The 18,790-nt window shown below is 55.2% G+C and overlaps 2 protein-coding genes across 9 annotated transcripts in view; one reads left to right on the top strand and one right to left on the bottom strand.

The window, feature by feature from the left end:
* Positions 1 to 3,739: 3,739 nt before the first annotated feature.
* Positions 3,740 to 6,063, top strand: CLDN5 (claudin 5). Its single transcript, XM_055374957.2, has one exon. It carries the CDS (start codon positions 4,831 to 4,833, stop codon positions 5,485 to 5,487), a length of 657 nt encoding a protein of 218 aa, XP_055230932.1. The 5' UTR covers positions 3,740 to 4,830; the 3' UTR covers positions 5,488 to 6,063.
* A 2,404-nt stretch (positions 6,064 to 8,467) lies between these two features.
* Positions 8,468 to 18,790, bottom strand: part of CDC45 (cell division cycle 45) — a 41,489-nt gene continuing 31,166 nt past the window's right edge. For 3 of the 8 annotated variants that reach the window (XM_019018364.3, XM_019018366.3, XM_055374950.2), the window contains 6 exons: positions 14,167 to 14,305; positions 14,006 to 14,089; positions 12,414 to 12,532; positions 12,166 to 12,242; positions 10,165 to 10,230; positions 8,468 to 8,593 (listed from right to left, as the gene is read on the bottom strand). In XM_019018364.3, the coding sequence (XP_018873909.1) occupies positions 10,166 to 10,230; positions 12,166 to 12,242; positions 12,414 to 12,532; positions 14,006 to 14,089; positions 14,167 to 14,305 (484 nt within the window). In that variant the 3' untranslated portion in view covers positions 8,468 to 8,593; position 10,165. Of the gene's footprint in view, positions 8,594 to 10,164; positions 10,231 to 12,165; positions 12,291 to 12,413; positions 12,533 to 14,005; positions 14,090 to 14,166; positions 14,306 to 18,790 lie in introns of all 8 variants that reach the window. The other 5 variants (XM_055374946.2, XM_055374948.2, XM_055374947.2 and 2 more) reach the window with 3 other exon arrangements.

The following is an 18,790-nucleotide window of genomic DNA, read 5'->3' as shown; positions in this document are numbered from 1 at the left end:
GCTTTTTTTTTGTTTTGTTTTGTTTTTTAGACGGAGTCTCACTCTGTTGCCCAGGCTGGAGTGCAGTGACACAATCTCGGCTCACTCCAAGCTCCGCCTCCTGGGTTCACGCCATTCTCCTGCCTCAGCCTCCTGAGTAGGTGGGATTACAGGTGCCCGCCACCAAGCCCCCGGCTAATTTTTTGTGTTTTTAGTAGAGACGGGGTTTCTCCATGTTGGTCAGGCTGGTCTTGAACTCCTGACCTGAGATGATCCGCCCGCCTCGGCCTCCCAAAGTGCTGGGATTACAGGCCTGAGCCACTGCGCCCGGCCTTTCCTCTCCATGCTTTTAAGACTTTCTCTTTAGCACCAGTTTTACGAAATTTAGTTTATGATGTACTTTGGTGGACTTTTTTTTTTTTTTTTGAGATGGAGTCTCGCTGTGTTGCCCAGGATGGAGTGCAATGGCATGATCTCGGCTCACTGCAACCTCTGCCTCCCAGGTTCAAGGGATTCTCCCACCTCAGCTACCCGAGTAACTGATTACAGGTGCACACCACCACGCCCAGCTAATTTTAGTATTTTTAGTACAGACGGGGTTTCACCGTGTTGGCCAGGCTAGTCTCGAACTCCTGACCTCGAGTGATCCGCCCACCTCAGCCTCCTGAATGGAATTACAGGCATGAGCCACTGCGCTTGGTCTGGCTTGCCATTCTATAGACCCCTTGACCCTTCGTGGATCACACCAGAGCTCCCACTCCCTCACCCGCTGGGGAAGTTAAAGCCACAGTGACCTCCAATTCTGACTAACAGCCAGCGATGACTACCCTGAGGGGTGCGGCTGAGGTTGGATGAGCTGTGAAGGCCCAGGGAGCCTGGGTGGATGGCACTCAGGAATGGCAGAAGAGAACCGGGACTGGCATCGGCCTCCCCTGCAGCCTCGCAGCCTCCACCATTGGGGGGCTTCGTTACCAGTGAGGAACTAAGGCAGAGAGGCCACCTCACTAGTTCAGAAAGTTTCTTGCTTGCGGGAGCGAATCTGACTCCATGCCTGTGTTTAACCACAAAGAGTAACAACAATGCCTGCAAAACCGCCGAGTCTGGCACTGTCCACTCTGGATGCTGCTCACATCGTCACAGCCGCCCAGGGGTCCCACACAGGGTGCCTCGGGCACCTGGTGCAGTGGTCAGGGATGCAGGAGGACCCCAGCTGCTGCTCTCGGCCTGCAGGAGTACTGGCTTGTGTCAAGAAAGGGCACCAGGCCATACTGTGCTTGGAGGCTCTGCAAACATTTGCGGAAATAGGACACATCCTTAACGGTTTCAAAACTGAAAGATAGAAGAAACTCTGTTCTTCACTTCCCCTGAAATCAAATCTGTTAACTAGGAGTTTCCCAAACCCAAATCCCCAGGAATCTTGAGCCTAAATTTAGCTTATCCTTGGAAGGTCACGGGATTACCCTGGGGCAGGGTCAGCCAGCAGCTGCTCAAGATAAACTTGGCTTTTCTGCAGACTCAGGCTTTTCTCACACACAATTAATGAGATCCTGCCATACTTCCCCTGGGAAAGCAGAACAATGGCTGGGGGTGAGCAGGTGGCCTTGGCCAGCGCTCTGCCCCAAGGGCCCTTTACCAGAGATCAGGGGTTTGTGTCCCTGCCTAACCAGGACACCTCCTATCTCTACCTGCAGGCCCTGGACCACTGTGGCACTGTGGACACAAGGCCGCTTCTGCCCCTTGGACGCCGAGCCCCTTCCCACCTCTGGGATCTTGCACTGGCTATTGCTTCTGCTCTGCCTGGAACTTCTTCCCCGGATCCCTGTGAAATATCACCTCTTCAGAGAGGCCTTCACCACTGTCTTTCCTGCCCAGTTCTTGGTTGGTAGGTTCCTGTCAGCTCCTTCTAGGCGGGAGCTCCTTGTGCTGTGTGCTCTGCCTAGAGACAGTGCTTGCCACGAAGTAGGTGGGCAGACCCTCCATGAGTGGCAGGAAAGGTGGGTGCACCCTCATGCCCCTCCGGAGTCTGGCCTGGGCCACTCAGAGGCCAGCCTCCATCTGAGGTGGGTTTGTCTGGGGTAGCGTCAGCCCCTGCGGCCCTCTCTGGGCCTCTCTGCATTGGCATTGTTCCACTGCAGCCTGGGGCCTCGACCAACATAGTGGGGTCAGGGTAGAAACCAGATTGTGAAAGGTGAAGACTTAGACTCCTCTGCCACATCCCTGAGATGCTGTGAGGCTGCCGCCAAAGAAACATGAGCTTGCTGGGGCCACCCTAGGGTGACAGCTAGGAGAGAAGAAAAACAGGCAGCCAGGTGAGAAGGGAGAGCCTTGGGCTGGCTGCAGCTCCAAGCTGGCTAGAGGGCGACAGGCAACCTCCTGTGCAGGACAGACGCATGAAGACAGCCACCCTGTGGAGGTTATTCCTGGATACTGGGTGGGAAAGTCGGCAAGCAAAAGGACAGGTCCAGCTCAAGCTTCTAAAAGCAATGCTGGGGGACGGTGCAGCAAGGTGTTCCTGGAAATGACCTCGGCAACACATCTTAGAAGATGAGCAGGACCCAACCTGACAGATACATGCTGCGGGCAGAAGAGGCCAAGGTAAGAGACGGCCCATGTGAGGCCCATAGGCAGGTAAGTCTGCTGGGGCAGAGTGTGTGCTCAGGGCCGCACCAAACCTGGTGGCTGGACTGGCCAGTCCTAGCGCATGCAGGTACACATCAATCCAGCTGCTCTGGGAGTCGGCTCTTCGTCCATGGGCAATGTGAGCCATGGAGGGTCTTAGGTAGGGTGAGGCCCAGGAGAGGGGCCTGGTGGGGTGGCCTAGCTGGGCAAGGGCAGGTCCCTGATGACCTGAGGAGGCCGCAGCAGTCATCCCAGGAAGATGGTGGCATGGAAGGGCTGGGAGTAGGGGGATCTGGGGAAGTTCCCTGGGCTTGGGTTAGGGGGTACTAAGAGTGAGAGGGTGGGTGGGTCAGCTGTACCCCTGGAGTACACAGAGGAGGAGATGTCCAGGAGGGTCTGTAGAGGAAGGGGCATGGCCCATGGGTCTGCAGCAGGAGGAAGGCAGTGACTAAAGTGATAGCTGGGAGAAGGCAGTGGTCCTCAGAGCCATACCTGGTGGGGAGAGGCCACGTGGGGCTGAGCAAAGAGGGTACGATTTCCTTCCAGCCTCAGGGCTGGGCACACTTGCCTTCAGAACCTCCCCACACTAGGTGAGCCAGACGCTGGCCTTATCTCATTTACCATCTCAGAGCCATCTGAAGGGGGAGAAGGGAACCGGGCCCCAGGAGGGAGAAAGTCATCAAACCTCCCACATCTATGACCAGCCTCAGTGCCATACTTTTTCTATGGAGGGCCCTGTCCAATGGAACTGAGCACGGACCAGATAAAAGAACTGGGCACCCAGTGGCCTCAGTCCAGGGCCTGGAGTTCAAACTTTACTGGAAACAAAGCGGCCGAGAGAGACTGGGGAAAGAACTACTAGAAAGGGGCTGGTGCCCCCATGGGGCTGTGGGTTTTGGAGCCTGGTGCCCCCACCTGAGCCTCAGGGGGCCCGGAGTGTCCACCCCAGTGGACCTTTCGAGAAATGGCTGGGCCATTGTGCAGAAGAATGCCCGGAAATCCCGCGCCTCCCTCCTCCAGCAAGGATGGGGGCTCTTCCTCCTGGCCAGGAAACTCCAAGTTGGCTTCCGGAGGGTGGCCTGGGGGCTGGGGTGCCAGGGACACCATCGCCACTGGTGGGAGGGCAGGGCACAGCCCCTCCGTGTCCCTTTGTCTCTCCTGTCTGAAGGCCAGAGCAGGCTGCTAGGCCTGGGGCCACCACTGCCCCTGGGTGTACACCCAGTGTGCTGGGTCACTGGGAACTTCCTGAAGTGGTGTCACCTGAACTGGGCCCCCAAGGATGGGCTGCGGGCAGTACCGCAGGAAGACGAGCAGCCCCTGTGAAGACTGAGAGGTCTGGGAAGCCCCTGCGGCTTGGGAGAGTGGGGGTCGCCAGGCAGGGGGAAAGCCCCTGTGCCACCGCTTTTTGCCAGAGACTCAGGCTCCAGAGAGGCAGTGAATGGCATCGGGGGTGAGGCTGGGGCCCTGGGCCTGACCTCCACACGCCTGCCTGGCCTCTCTGTTTGCCATGGGATGAGAGAGACAGTGCTGGGACTCAGAGCGGGGCTGGAGAGTGAGAGTGCGAGAAAGGGCCTGGGTGGGGCTTGGACCCCGGGGCGGGCTTTCTGGAGAGCCCCCCTACGAGGGCCTCTACGGCGGTGACGGGGTGGGGGGCTGCTGCAAACCTTGGTCAGGGAAGTGGAGCTGGCTCGAGTAGAAGAGACCACCCGGCTCAGTCGGGGATGTGGGAGTGGACTGGGTGGTGCAGGCTGGGGGTCGAGTGCCTTCTGAAGTGACGGGGCCGGGACACGCAGGGAGGCGGCCCAAGAAGCGCGCCCTAGGCCAGCCCAGAATGCGCTCGGCCGCGACTAGGACAACGGCGGGTGGGGCTGGGGGCGGCTGCCGGGCGGGGAGCGGTCCGGCGCCCTCAGCTACCCCTCAAGAGCTGTTGTTTCCCTAACTTCAGCTGCCAGAGGCTCTGTGATTGGCTTCGGGACGACGACCCGCGCACGGATTGGCTGCTTCGGGCCGGGGGGCCGGGCCCGGGGGACAGAACCCGCCCCCGAACCTTCAAAGAGGGTACCCCCCGGCAGCAGCTGGCAGACCTAGGAGGTGCGACAGACCCGCGGGGCAAACGGACTGGGGCCAAGAGCCGGGAGCGCGGGCGCAAAGGCACCAGGGCCCGCCCAGGGCGCCGCGCAGCACGGCCTTGGGGGTTCTGCGGGCCTTCGGGTGCGCGTCTCGCCTCTAGCCATGGGGTCCGCAGCGTTGGAGATCCTGGGCCTGGTGCTGTGCCTGGTGGGCTGGGGGGGTCTGATCCTGGCGTGCGGGCTGCCCATGTGGCAGGTGACCGCCTTCCTGGACCACAACATCGTGACGGCGCAGACCACCTGGAAGGGGCTGTGGATGTCGTGCGTGGTGCAGAGCACAGGGCACATGCAGTGCAAGGTGTACGACTCGGTGCTGGCTCTGAGCACCGAGGTGCAGGCGGCGCGGGCGCTCACCGTGAGCGCCGTGCTGCTGGCGTTCGTTGCGCTCTTCGTGACCCTGGCGGGCGCGCAGTGCACCACCTGCGTGGCCCCGGGCCCGGCCAAGGCGCGTGTGGCCCTCACGGGAGGCGTGCTCTACCTGTTTTGCGGGCTGCTGGCGCTCGTGCCACTCTGCTGGTTCGCCAACATTGTCGTCCGCGAGTTCTACGACCCGTCTGTGCCCGTGTCGCAGAAGTACGAGCTGGGCGCAGCGCTGTACATCGGCTGGGCGGCCACCGCGCTGCTCATGGTAGGCGGCTGCCTCTTGTGCTGCGGCGCCTGGGTCTGCACCGGCCGTCCCGACCTCAGCTTCCCCGTGAAGTACTCAGCGCCGCGGCGGCCCACGGCCACCGGCGACTACGACAAGAAGAACTACGTCTGAGGGCGCTGGGCACGGCCGGGCCCCTCCTGCCAGCCACGCCTGCGAGGCGTTGGATAAGCCTGGGGAGCCCCGCATGGACCGCGGCTTCCGCCGGGTAGCGCGGCGCGCAGGCTCCTCGGAACGCCCGGCTCTGCGCCCCGACGCGGCTCCTGGATCGGCTCCTGCCTGCGCCCGCAGCTGGACTTCTCCTGCCACTAGCCCGGCCCTGCCCTTAACAGACGGACTGAACAGTTTCCTTTTCTGTGCGCGGCGCTGTTTCCATAGGCAGAGCGGGTGTCAGACTGAGGATTTCGCTTCCCCTCCAAGACGCTGGGGGTCTTGGCTGCTGCCTTACTTCCCAGAGGCTCCTGCTGACTTCGGAGGGGCGGATGCAGAGCCCAGGGCCCCCACCGGAGAGATGTGTACAGCTGGTCTTTACTCCATCGGCAGGGCCCGAGCCCAGGGACCAGTGACTTGGCCTGGACCTCCCCGGTCTCACTCCAGCATCTCCCCAGGCAAGGCTTGTGGGCACCGGAGCTTGAGAGAGGGCGGGAGTGGGAAGGCTAAGAATCTGCTTAGTAAATGGTTTGAACTCTCTCCCACCTGTGTCCTGTTCTCTGTCCAGCCATCTTCCGTGTCCAGCAGCCCCATTCATCACCCACCAGCCCCGCCCTCCCAAGGACTCCTGTGGAGACCTCCTCCCAGGGCTGGAGGCTGGAGCCCTTTTCCCCATCCTGCCTGCCACCTTCCCACCAGGTGGGAGACACAGCCACCACTTACTACAGCCCAGAAAGGCGGGATCTGCGGTCAGAAGAGCTGCTGCGTCATGGGGGCCCGGGATGGGACAGGGGCGGGGGCAGCGGCAGACCCCAGCAGAAGATGCGGGGTGAAGCGCCCTCAACACAGGCTGGTGAGTGGGGGTCCTGCGGTGTGGGAAGTGCTGGGGGTGAGCAGCCAGGCCGCTGGCTTCTCCCAGAAAGGGCCAAGCCCCACACAGCACAGGGCGAGGTTTTCCACTGCCCTCTCAGGGCTTGCCTAGTCCCAAGCCCCATCAAGTGGCCACAGAGGTCTGTAGAATCCCCGACCAGGCCCTTTCCAATGGTGGGTGGGGCAGGAACAGGGGTGAATGCAGGACACGCCGGTCAACAGTAGGGTTGCCATGGGAGGAGGTGCTGGCAGCTGGTTGCCCAGAGTACCACAGCTTGGCTCTAGCCCCTCGTCCTGGCTCCTCTGCCAGTCCCAGCGCAGCTCCCTACAGAGCCTGTACCCACCCTGCTGGCCTGGCAGCCTGCCCAGAATGGTGCTCACAACCAGCACCTGTGCCAGCCCCTGCTGGGGGCACTCTGGGTAACCTTCCTCCTCCAGAGGCTGTGTGGCCTGGGAGGGCCTGCCCCTGCCAGGCACCTCGGAATGGGGGTGTCTAGAGCCATCTAACATAGCCACTGAGCTCACTGTTTTTAGCCTTGTTCTAGGCACTTTGAATTAACACATTTTTAACTTTTGACATAAAGCTAGAAGCAGAAGAGAGCAGCTGATGAAGGGGGCACGCTGCAGGGAAGAGCTCTAAGCCCAGCCGGAAGGGAGACTTGGTATCTGCCCCAAACTGGACTTGGGGGCCCTGCCCAGAAATGTCTGGGTCACATCCAGTGGCAGGGAGTCTCCTAGGTCTGGCCAGGCTACCATCATGGAGCAGTGGGAGAACCCCAAGAATGCAGGCTCAGAGTGGCTTAGGGCAGCTGCTGGAATGTGTGGCAGCTTCCTGGGAGCTGCTGTGGAACCAGCCGGTGGGATGAGTTACAGGGAAAGGGGCCCCACGGTGCAGAGGTCCTCAGCAGGCCTGACCTGTGCCTCACCTGGGCCTGTACAACAGGGACCAAGAATAGTCCCCAAGCTTGGGAGTGTGTGATCCCAGAGCTGTGGCCCTGGGCAGAGCCAAAAACAATGGTCCTTACACTCTTGCACCTGGCCACCGGGACTGGGTAGTACCAGGTCTGGTGTGTTTGGTCAGAAGCCGAGGCCCAAGGCTGCCTGGGAGGGCATTCCTAAGAAAGCCTTTTCCTAAGAAAGGACAGGCACGGGGCTGGGCACGGTGGCTCACGCCTGTAATCCCAGCACTTTGGAAGGCCGACGTGGGCGGATCACAGGGTCAGGACATCAAGACCATTCTGGCCAACATGGTGACACCCGTCTGTACTAAAAATACAAAAATTAGCTGGGCGTGGTGGTGTGTGCCTGTAATCCCAGCTACTCGGGAGGCTGAGACAGGAGAACCACTTGAACTCAGGAGGCAGAGGTTGCAGTGTGCCGAGATCGCACCAACTGTACTCTAGTCTGGTGACAGAGCGAGACTGTCTCAAAAAAAGGAAAGAAAGGGCATGGAAAGGCAGCTGCACAGCCTTTGAATTTTCCCAAATGGCCAGGGTAGGCAGCTCAAGGGTCCCGGGAAGCTGTGCAAACCACCAGAGGTGAGGCGAGGGGCCCAGCCTCCAGTCCAGCTATCACCCTTTTGTGCCCACTGCCCTTTGCCAAGGGCTGCACCAAGACCAGCCCCACCTACCTGTGTGCTCTTTTCCAGGCCACTCTTTCTGAGCTTTTCCCCACTGACTTAAAACCTACCCAAATCACTCCTGCCTTCAAAGACCTGGAAAAGAGTGCTGGACGGTGAGACCCACAGGTGGAGGGATGGCTGAGAGGGGGACTTGCTATGTGGCTGAGGCCAGGTGGACCGGAGGAAGTGGTAGGTGGACAGAGCCAGGTGCTGGCTGGCACCACCAGGCAGTGGCCGCTGCAGGTGCTATGAGGAGGCGGGGATGCCGAGGGGTCCTGACCTCTGTCCACTGCCACCCGGAGGGCCTGGAGGACAGAGTAAGGAGATCTTGTCCTTGGGGCCAATCCCCATGCTGATTTCCTGCCAGGCGCTGAGGGCTCCTGGGGCCCAGGACCCACAGAAGGCTCAGGGCACACTCAAGCACTGGCCTCGAGACCAGAGCCACAATGGGGACGGAGCCTAAAATAAGCATTTTATTTAATAAAAAATGGCTTCTACATCTCAAATCATGTCCATAACTTACAATCTAAATGAAAGCCAGTTACATAAATAAGAAGGTCATTCCTGAAGAATCAAATTCTAGAAAAGAAAACAAGAAAAAACAAGTTTCAAACAATGTTGATGTGCCACCGAACTGAAGAAACTGCCCAGGCGTCCCCTCTGGGTAGTGCTGCTGAGTAGCCAGGACTGCTTGTGGGGGTGAGGCCACCCCAGACTCGGAGGCCCCTGCTGTCCTCATAGCACCCCTTGTCTGGGCTGAGCTGTCCTACATCAGAGCTCCTGCCCGCTGGCCCGGGCACCTTCTCACCTCACGGACCCTGCCCAGCTGCTCAGCCAGCCCCCTGGCACCCTCCCGTGGGGGCTCTCCCTCCATCCCTCGGCACTCTGCTGCTCAGCCCTCCTAGCCCAGGCCACCTGTGCCCCTGCCTCAGTGGAAGGACACACAGCAGCATAACATCATCACCAAGCAGGCTGCAGGGGAGGGGTTTGCCTCTAGCACCCACTCCACTGCCGGAGAGCCCCATCTCTGCCTCCGCCCCACCCTATGCAGTCCTGTGATGCTCACACTCATCGTCTAAGGAGAGAGTGGGCCCCATTTTTGGATGAGGAAACAGGCTGAGCCTGATTAGGTGGCTGGCCCAAGGTCACTGCTGATGACCCTACAGAACTTGCCAAAAACCCCGAGGGTCTGACTCAGAGCCCCTCCCCCAAAATGGGCCCCATGTAGCCCAGGCCACCCTGAGAGGAACTGTGGGGTCCCTGAGGCCCCCTATGCTGTTGTCAGCAGAAACCCCCACTCCAGCCCCAACAGGAGAACAGGTGCTTGCCCCTGGAGGGATGGACAGATGGATGGATGGACGGACGGATGGGAGAGTGGGGAGGACCCCAGGCCTGGCCCGAGGGACCTCCTGCAACAGAGTCTTGGCAGGGCCCATCTGCCACAGCCGCAGCCTCCAGGCTAGGGCTCTGGGAGATGCAGGGCTGGATGTGGCATTCCCTGTGGGGAACCTGGGCTGAGAGATGGTTACAAAGACACAAGGCAGGCCTATTTCCTGGGAACCCTTAAGAAAGAGGTAGCACATGGGGCAGTGGGAGGTGTCCCGGGACAGTGACCTGCCAGTGAATCCCAATGGGGCCCTCAGGACAGCTGTGTGCTGGTGAAGGCCCCAGCAGAACCAGCGCTTTGGAATTCCCAGCTAAGCGGCTGCCAACAGCTTTGCTTTCTCATGAGCCAAGCACACAAAAGCCCGGATGGCTGCTCTGCGGGCTCTTGCCCAGCGCCTGACACGAAGGCTGTGGGACAGGAGGCTCCAGGTGGCCTTCGAGGGCAGCACCAGGGAGTCTGTGTGTGACATGTGTCACACACGATGCCCAGCCCAAGTGTGGTCAGCAGAGGGTGAATACCAGCTCTTTCTGAAGGGATCACAGGGGCTTAATGAAATTAGCTGCCTCAAAATGCCCCATTGTGGCCCTGCTGGCAGCCTAAGGACAGATGTGCTTGGGAAAAATGTGTTGGCTCCAATCTCAAGAACCCTGCTTCGGTCTGAAACCCAAGTAAAAGCCTCCGTTGAGGGAGGACAGAGCAGGGCATCAGGGTCGGGCTCTGAGGGGGCTGCTGCAGCCACCCCTGCAGAACCCCTGTAACTCACCCTAGGACAGGAGGGAAATGAGTGCGTCCAGAAACTTGCTCCGATCCTCAGCTTTCAGCTCAATTACTGAAGTAATGAAAGAAAAACAGCCGTGAGAAGGGAGGAGTGGGAACACAAGACAGGGCACAGAACTCCCCTCCGCTGCCTGCGCTCCACCGCATTCCAAAGTGCGCGGCTCCTCCCGGCCTGTGGTATTCTGCACTCAGTGGTTGTGTCTGTCTCACTGTACTTCATCTTCACAACTGCTGTCTGCACTGCTAGAGAGGTCAGGGTTGGGGCCTGCAGGGAGAACTCCCCCCCGGGAAGACAATAGAGGTGACACAGGGAAGGGCCCTACAGACCTGGACAAACACGGGCCTGCCCACCCCAGCTGGCATGAACCCCCGTCCCCAGAGTGGGTTGTGGAAGTCCTTGGGTGGGGCAGGCCACTTTTGGCCGCACTCTGGCCAATTCCTCGGCTTCAGTGTTCTCTTCCACACAAGGGGACATGGTGCAAACTGCCCATATCTCACAGGGCCCTCAGGCTCAGCTGAGCACCCAGACCCTCACCACAAAGCAAAACCAGGCCCCAGGATGGGGCTGGCCTGGCCCTGGGAGCCATCTATGCTGCCAGCCACAGCCCCGAGAGCCCCAGACCCAGCCCACGCAGGTGGGCACTAGACATGGCCCACTCTGCACCCTCACCCCTGGCTCTCCACCCTCAGGGAAACCAAGCAGTTCCCAGCCCGAGTCCTCCCTGTATACTGAAGGCCAGATATTCTGCAGGCCAGTGGGTGTCCATCCACCTCTCCCACATCACAGACACGAGTTAGCAGGGGCTGCTGTGCAGGGTGAACCAATGCCACACAGTGCCACAGCCATGGCTGGGTCTGGCTCAAGGAAGGCAGCTCTGAGATGGCTGACACCACTTCAACAAAGGCTGGATCTCCCATGACAGTGTCTATCATTGTTGAGGAATCCGTGGTGATGAGGCAAGAAAATATCCTTTCTCAGAGGTGCGGGAAGTACTGAGGGTGTTATGAGCTGAACGGTCTCCCCCACATCTCTATGTTGAAGCCCTTACCCCCAGGACCTTAGAATGTGACTATGGTAATTAAGTTCAAATGGGATTGTTAGGGTGGGCTCTAATCCAATCTGTCTGGTGTCCTTGGAAGATGAAACGGTTTGGACACAGACACCAGGGAGGTATGCAGAGGAAAGACCACGTGAGGACACAGTGAGAAGGTGGTCATCTGTGTGAGCCAAGGAGAGAGGCCTGAGGAGAAGCCAGCCCTGCCCCGCCTTGACCTGGGCCTTCTTGCCTCTAGGACTGGGAGGAGACACGTGGTTGAAGCCACCCTGTCTGTGGCACTTTGTTATGGCAGCTTTAGCAAACTAACCCGGGGTGAAATATCAATACGTCTGTTTTACTTTAAAACCTGTCAACAATAATAAGAACGCCAACACAGCCGAATGTGAACCATGTTCCGTGCTGGTGCTGGGGAAGCAGCGGGCGGGCAGGCCCATCCATTCTGGGCTTATCTGACACACAGGTGGGGCCAGTGTCCCAGCCGTCTCACAGGTAGTACCTATCACGACACACACCCCGGCCTGTGGAGAGGGGGCTGGCGCAGCACGGGTTGGTGTCCTGGGTCATCACGGGCCCTGCTGTTCCCTCACCCCATGAAACAGAAACAACCCAACCCTGACAGGTGAGATCGGGGCACACGGGCCCTGGTGGCCAGTCCCCTAGGCTTGCTGGGAAAGTGATCCTTAGCACTGGCTGTAAGGCCACAGCCAGGCCAGTCATTCCCTGGGAAACACTTTTTCCCTCTAAGGGGCCTCAGGTTCACCAGAGCTCCCTGAGCCACCACGAGTAGCCTGTCCCAGGGCCAGATCTGGAAGGTCAAGAGGGCTGCTGGCCAGGCTCCTCCAGCCATGCCAACTTGCTTGGTTCCAGGGCCTGCAGTAGCCTCAAAGGGTCAGGTGGGAAAGTGTGGCAGAGTGGCAGGAGACTCTCACCTGAGAGGTCAAAATGGTTGTGCAGCATCCGGGAGCTGGTGCTTTCCGCTGCCTTCTCAAACGCCCTCCCAAAAAAGCTGCTGACACACAAGACATGTCGGGGGCCAGGCTGCCTGCAATGGACCCTTCCCACCCCCCGCCCCAGGACAGACACTAGAGGCAAATACCACTCTACTCAGCAGGGCTAATAAGCTGACAACCCCAACACCCCCGACCCTCCAGTCCCAGGACGAGTGGAAGCTGCTCACTTCTTCCTGTCCGAGCTGTCGGTCTCTGGGGGGATGCCCACCACGGTCACTGTGCCATGCTCCACGCTCAGGGGGGCAGCCATCACCAGAGGCAGCAGTTTGCAGCGCCGGTTCTTTGTCTATGGAGTTGGAGAGCACCCTCTGTCAGGGTATGGTGGGCCCCAGATCAACACTCAGAGCCCAGAGCTCGACAGCGCCCAGTCACTCCACTCCCCAAAGCCTCCAGGGACGCTGTCACCAGGAGACGCCTTGGTCCCCACCCAGCCACCCCAAGTTAGATGCCCAAGGCCAGTGTCTAACTCCCAGTCCAGGGAGCTCTCCAAGCACCTGTCCTCCCGTACCCACAGCATGGTACTGTGGCTGTGATGCTGTGTCCCTGAGCCTCCTTGTCTACCAGCCTAGCCCCACTGCCCCTTGGCTGTTTGTTGCAAGGAGCCTGCCCTGCTATCCTCTCCCTCACCTCCTTCAGGTCCTGCGGCAGCTGCCACCTTCTCCAGGAGGCCCCAGCCCACCCCGCCTCATCCTGCTCCATCCCCTGGCAGCACATCCCCTCATCTTAACCACAGCTGCCACTCCTCGTCCCCCCTCGCTGGCACGCTCCTTCAGGATAAAGGTTTAGGGTTTCCTTCTCTGCTGTGCCTGCTGCACCCACACCCTACAGCCCAGGTGACCAGTATTCCTGGTGTGTCTAGGACTGAGGGGTGTCCCAGGATGTGCACCAGGATGGGCAGTCACTCCACAACAGGGCCGGGCAGGTGGTGGATGTTCAATACATGTCTGGTGAATGAATGGATCCTGTAAAGTGGGTATGTGTTCACCCATTTCACGGATGAGGAAACTGAGGCTCAGGTCAGATCATCTACCTCACGTCACACAACTGGCAAATGAGGAGGCTGATCTTTGAACACAGCCTAGAGGACGTCAAGGCCCATGCTCTGTCCCTAGTTTATCTTTGACATTACCTGGTTGATAGAACACATGTCATCTGTCATCATTTTACTGGTTAGTTCAGCGGCAAAAGTTCAACTTCCTGTTAGCATATTTTGTTTGAAATAGCCCCCAGCATAAACTCTCATCCTCGAAGCAGAGGAGGACTTCAATTATTGACATGTCACATCTGGGAGGAGCCCCATGTCAGCTAGGTGAGACCCCTGCCCTAAAGCCAGCCAAGTTAGGAGTGTGTTCCACGCCAACGCAAAGAGGGCGTTAGGCCACACAGAAGACAAAGCCAGGCACAGGAAATCAGCCTAGTGGACAAGCTGTCGCTGGGAAGCCAGTTGGTGCTACAACCATCCCACTTTCCCTGACCTGCAACAACAGGACACAAGCCCCCGCCCTGTTCACTCTGCAAGGGCCCCTCCCTATTCGTCTGAGTGACTTAGACAGCCAGTGATGAATCAGAGCTTGAGAGAACTGGAAGGTTCCTAGGGGTTAGCTGAGAAAAAGACAGCTCAGAAAAAGTAATGGTTGTGCCTAGACCTTGCAGCTGGTCAACAGCCACAGGCACCCCAAGGCCAGCATCTAACTCCCCATCCAGGGAGCTCTCCAAGCACCTGCCCTCCTGTACCCACAGCACCCGCCTGGCCCCTCACCGAACACACAAAGGACTTGAGCAGGTGTTTGCTGAGCAGGCTTAGGGATGCCGGCCTAGAGAACAGCATGACATCTGGAGTGCCCTGCGGAGGCGAGACAGATGGTCAGACGAAGCCACTGGTGCTGTGACCAGGCACCCGTGCTCTGTGGGAAGCCTGACCTCCATGAGAGAGCAGTACAGGAAAGGCCCCTGGGAGATGACGAGGTTGGTGCAAAGGCAGCTGGCAATGGTCTGTTGGGTGGCTCGCAGCTGCTTCTTGGCGAGTTCCAGGCCATGGTACAGCTTGTCCAGGTTACTCCTGTAACAGGGCAGACACATGGCTTTGGTGGTGCTTGTCAGGAACTCTTGGTAAAATACCAAAGTCACAAATAGTTTGCTTGGTTCCTGGTTCAGGAAGAGGTTTGGGGGTAAGAATTTATCTTCTTTCCCTCCTGAGTTGTCTTTCACATGAAAGGAAAGAATTTTTTAAAATGTATAAACCCACAGTAATGCAAATGAGAGGTGGGGGGGGGGGGTGCAAGTTTCAGAAGACAGGAGACTAAAAGCCAACATAGGGAAGATCCTGAAGGCCCAGGAGGACTCTGACACAGGGGAGGCTTGGGCAAGGGCTGGAGGTTGGACAAGGGATCCCCTCAAACCCAACAGATAGATTTTTACTCTTCCCCACAAAAAGGGAGGCTCCCCTCTGAGTACATGAAATGTACCGTCTGTGAATAAGTAGAATCCTCAAACAAAGCCTCTGGGCCCTACAGTGGGGAGTCCCAAAGTGTCACAGTTGGCTCCTGCCTGCTAAGGTGAAACGATGTCTTATGACCAGTGAGCTGTGCCCAGATACCCATGGCCCAGCCAAGGGTCCACAATCCCGTTCTTGAATATGAAAGACATCAGACCATTTGAGAAATGCCTACGGCCTGAAAAAATACCCCTGAAGAAACAGATAATTTGGAGAACAAAAGAAAGTTAAACTGAACTCTAATTAGTATCTTCAGAGAGATGTGTGCAACTCTTACATTCCTAAACCAAGAAAAGGATGCTATGAAAAAGGAAGAGTTAAAAACTAGGAAATGTTGATGGAAATTAAAACAGTTGCAAAAGATAAAACATCCACTCCAAGTCTGGAGTCAAGAAAAACTTCCTCAACATAGATAACAAGACAAAGCTATGGAAAATGTAAGGCAAAAAAATAAGACAGAGCATCATCATTCCAGGAAGCCTGAAAAGCAAGAATAAAAAACATGGATGTTTTCTGTGGGGGGAATAGTAAAGAAATAGTAAAATAAAGATATTGTCAGATATATAAGAACTCAGAAAGTTTATCTCACATGCGCCCTTTCTTTGAATGTTACTTAAGAACTGTGCTCTAATTTAATGAGGGAGTAAATGAGACAAAGATGAAGATCCCAAGAAACATTGGACCAAACTAAGAGGCACAGCCAAGATTTGGACATCCATGGGGACAGTGGAAAGCAGGCCTAGAGAGCTGTAGGTCCAGGCTGTGGTGGGAAGACAGAACCCCAGACTCTCCAGCAAAAAGGGGCTCACAGAAAAACAGCTGGAAGGAGTCTGGAGGAGAAAAAAATGGATGTGATAAAGGAGGCAATTAAAAACAGCAGGAAAAACAAAGAGCTGTGCCAGATAGTAATCTATTACTACACATGATTGTCTCTGGAATAGTTTATTAGCACAATAAAGTAAAACTATTTGTTTACTTTCAACTTTTAAAATCAACCTATAACCAAAGATAAGACAATTTATATCTTTTTCTCTAACCCAAGATTGTTATCAGTCTTGAAAAAGTAAAAGCACAAATTTCAGAAAGTACTGAGCAGCACTGAAGAGCAAAGTAAGGCTGTTTCTACAGCTTGGATATTTGTCCCCTCAAAACCTCATGTTGAAATCTGATCCAAGATCTTCGAGGTGGGGTCTAGTGGGAAGTGTTGGGTCATGGGTGCAGACCCCTCATGAATAGATGAATGCTCTCCCTGGGGCTAGGGGGTGTAAGTGAGTTCTTACTCTATTATTTCCCGTGACAGTTGGTTGTTAAAAAGAGCCTAGTACCTTCCTCCTCTCTCTTCCTTCCTCCATTGCCACATGGTCTCTGCACCCACCAGCTCCCCTTCTGCCATGAGTGGAAGCAGCCTGAGGCCCTCATCAGATGCAGATGCCCAATCTTGAGCGTTCCAGCCATCAGAATTATGAGGCAAATACACCTTTTCTCTTTATAAATTTCCCAGCCTCAGGTATTCCTTTATAGCAACACAAAATGGACTCAGAGTGTTTTAAATATCCTTTTCTTACAAAGTAGGGAGACGAGATACTAGTGATGAAAGAAGACATAAATATGTTAAAGTTACAAAGAAGTTAAAAATAGTGGCAAAACTGTACCAACAGGAGGGAAGGTGGACAAGAGTGGGATAAATGCTCCTTTGTCATAGCAGGAAGTTGGTAGACAATGTCTAAAGCCTACCCATCAATGCTGGGATGATGGCAGCAACAGTGGTAAAATAATTTTTGGATTTTCCCAAATTTCTAGATAAAAGTAGAGCAACTAGATTGCAAAACCAAAAACCTAGGACCCACATTTGCAACAAATTAAGAGAACAAGGGAACACTTCAAACCCCAAAGTGTAAGCAGGTAAAAAGAGACCATGAACAGCCAGACAGGTATACTATCTACATCAGTGCGAGAGAAAGCCAAGAGGTAGTGAGACCTAAGAAGACTTAAAACTCCAGGCAACTGGAGAGCAGCGGCCCAAACTGAGAGTTTTGCCCTATGCAAGAGCAGGTGAGTGCAGTGGGCCAAGGGAAAGTTTAAGGAGCCTCCCTGGAGTGCAAGGAGTCCTGGTAATGAGCAAGGGGTCCTGTTAAACAGCAAGGGAGCCTGGTAAAGTATAAGGGGGCATGGTAAAGAGCAAGGGGCCTTGCTGAAGTGTAAGGAGACTGTAGTAAACAGTAAGGGGCCCAGCCTGACCAACATGTCTCTACAAAAAATACAAAAATTAGCCAGGTGCAGTGGCACATGCCTGTAGTCCCAGCTACCTGGGAGGCAGAGGTTGTTGCAGTGAGTGGAAATCATGCCACTGCATGCCAGCTTAAGTGACAGAGTAAGACCCTGTCTCAAAAAAAAAAAAAAAAAAAAAAAAAAAAAAAAACCTCCAGTGAATCATACTCCTAATGTAAGGCTAACACTATAAAAGTGTTAGTAGAAAAAATAATGTGAAATCTTCGTGACCTTGGGTTAGGCAATGGTTTCTTAGATATGACACCAAAAGCACAAGAAACAAAAGAAAAAGTAGGTAACTTAAATGTCATCAAAATTAACAAATCTTATACTTCACAGGACACTGCCAAAGTGAAAAGTCAGCCTACAGAATGGGAGAAAATACTTGCAAATTACTTATCTGATAAGGGATTTGTATGTAGAATATATAAAAGTTTTAGGTTGGGCACGGTGGTTCATACCTATAATCCCAGTGCTTTGGGAGGCCAAGGCTGGAAGACTCCTTGAGCCCAGGAGTTTGAGACCAGCCTGAGCAACATGGTAAGACCTCATCTCTACTAAAAATTTAAAAATTAGTAGGTGTGGTAGCTCATGCCTGTAATCCCACCTACTCAGGAGGCTGAGGTGGGAGGATGGCTTGAGCCAAGGAGTTTGAGGCTGCAGTGAGCCATGACTGCACTCCAGCTTGAGCAACAGAGTGACACCCTGTCTCAAAAAAAAAAAAAAAAAAAAAAAAAAGACAAAGGACTTGAATAGACAATTCTCCTAACAAGATACACAAATGACCAATAAGCACATGAGAAGATGCTCAACACTATTAGTCATCAGTAAAATGCAAATCAAAACCATAACGAGATACCACTTCATACTCACTAGGATGACTGTAATCCAAAAGATGGACAATAACAAGTGTCGGTGAGGATGTGAAGAAATTGAAACCCTCCCTCCTGGTGGGAATGTAAAATGGTGCAGCTGCTGTGGAAAAGTCTGGCAGTTCCTCAAAAATCTGGCAGTTCCTTGAAACCTAGTGTTACCATGTCACCCAGCATTTCCACATGTAGGTATATAACCAAAAGAAACAAAGACATGACTACACAAAAACTTGTACATGCAAGTTCACAGCAGCATTAGTCATAATTGTCAATAGGTGGAAACAAACCACATGCCCATCAACTTATGAATGGATAAATGAAATAGAATATATCCATCCAATGGAATATTATTTATAATAAAAAGACACTGGCCGGGCATGGTGGCTGATGCCTGTAATCCCAGCACTTTGGGAGGCCGAGGCAGGTGGATCATGAGGTCAGGAGTTCAAGACCAGACTGAACAACACGGTGAAACCCCGTCTCTACTAAAACTACAAAAATTAGCCAGACTTGGTGGCATGCGTTTGTAATCCCAGCTACTCAGGAGGCTGAGGCAGGAGAATTGCTTGAACCCAGGAGGCGAACGTTGCAGTGAGCCGAGAGCATGCCACTGGACTACAGCCTGAGCGAGAGTGAGACTCTGTCTCAGGTGGCGGACGAGGGAAAAGACATATAATCCCGATACATCCTGCAATACAGATGAGCCTTGCAAATATGATGCTAAGTGAAGAACCCGGTCACAAAGAACCATATCTTATATGATCCCATTTGTATGAAATGCTCAGAACAGCCAATTCATAAAGACAAAAGGGAGATTGGTGGTTGCCAGAGGCTGGGAGGATCTCTCTGGGGCAATGAAAATGCTCTAAAATTAGATAATGGTGATTGCTGCACAACCTTGCAAAACCTA

The sequence above is a fragment of the Gorilla gorilla genome, chromosome 23, assembly GCF_029281585.2.
Source record: "Gorilla gorilla gorilla isolate KB3781 chromosome 23, NHGRI_mGorGor1-v2.1_pri, whole genome shotgun sequence".
NCBI classification, from domain to species: Eukaryota; Metazoa; Chordata; class Mammalia; order Primates; family Hominidae; genus Gorilla; species Gorilla gorilla.
This window is presented reverse-complemented; position numbering and strand designations above follow the sequence as displayed.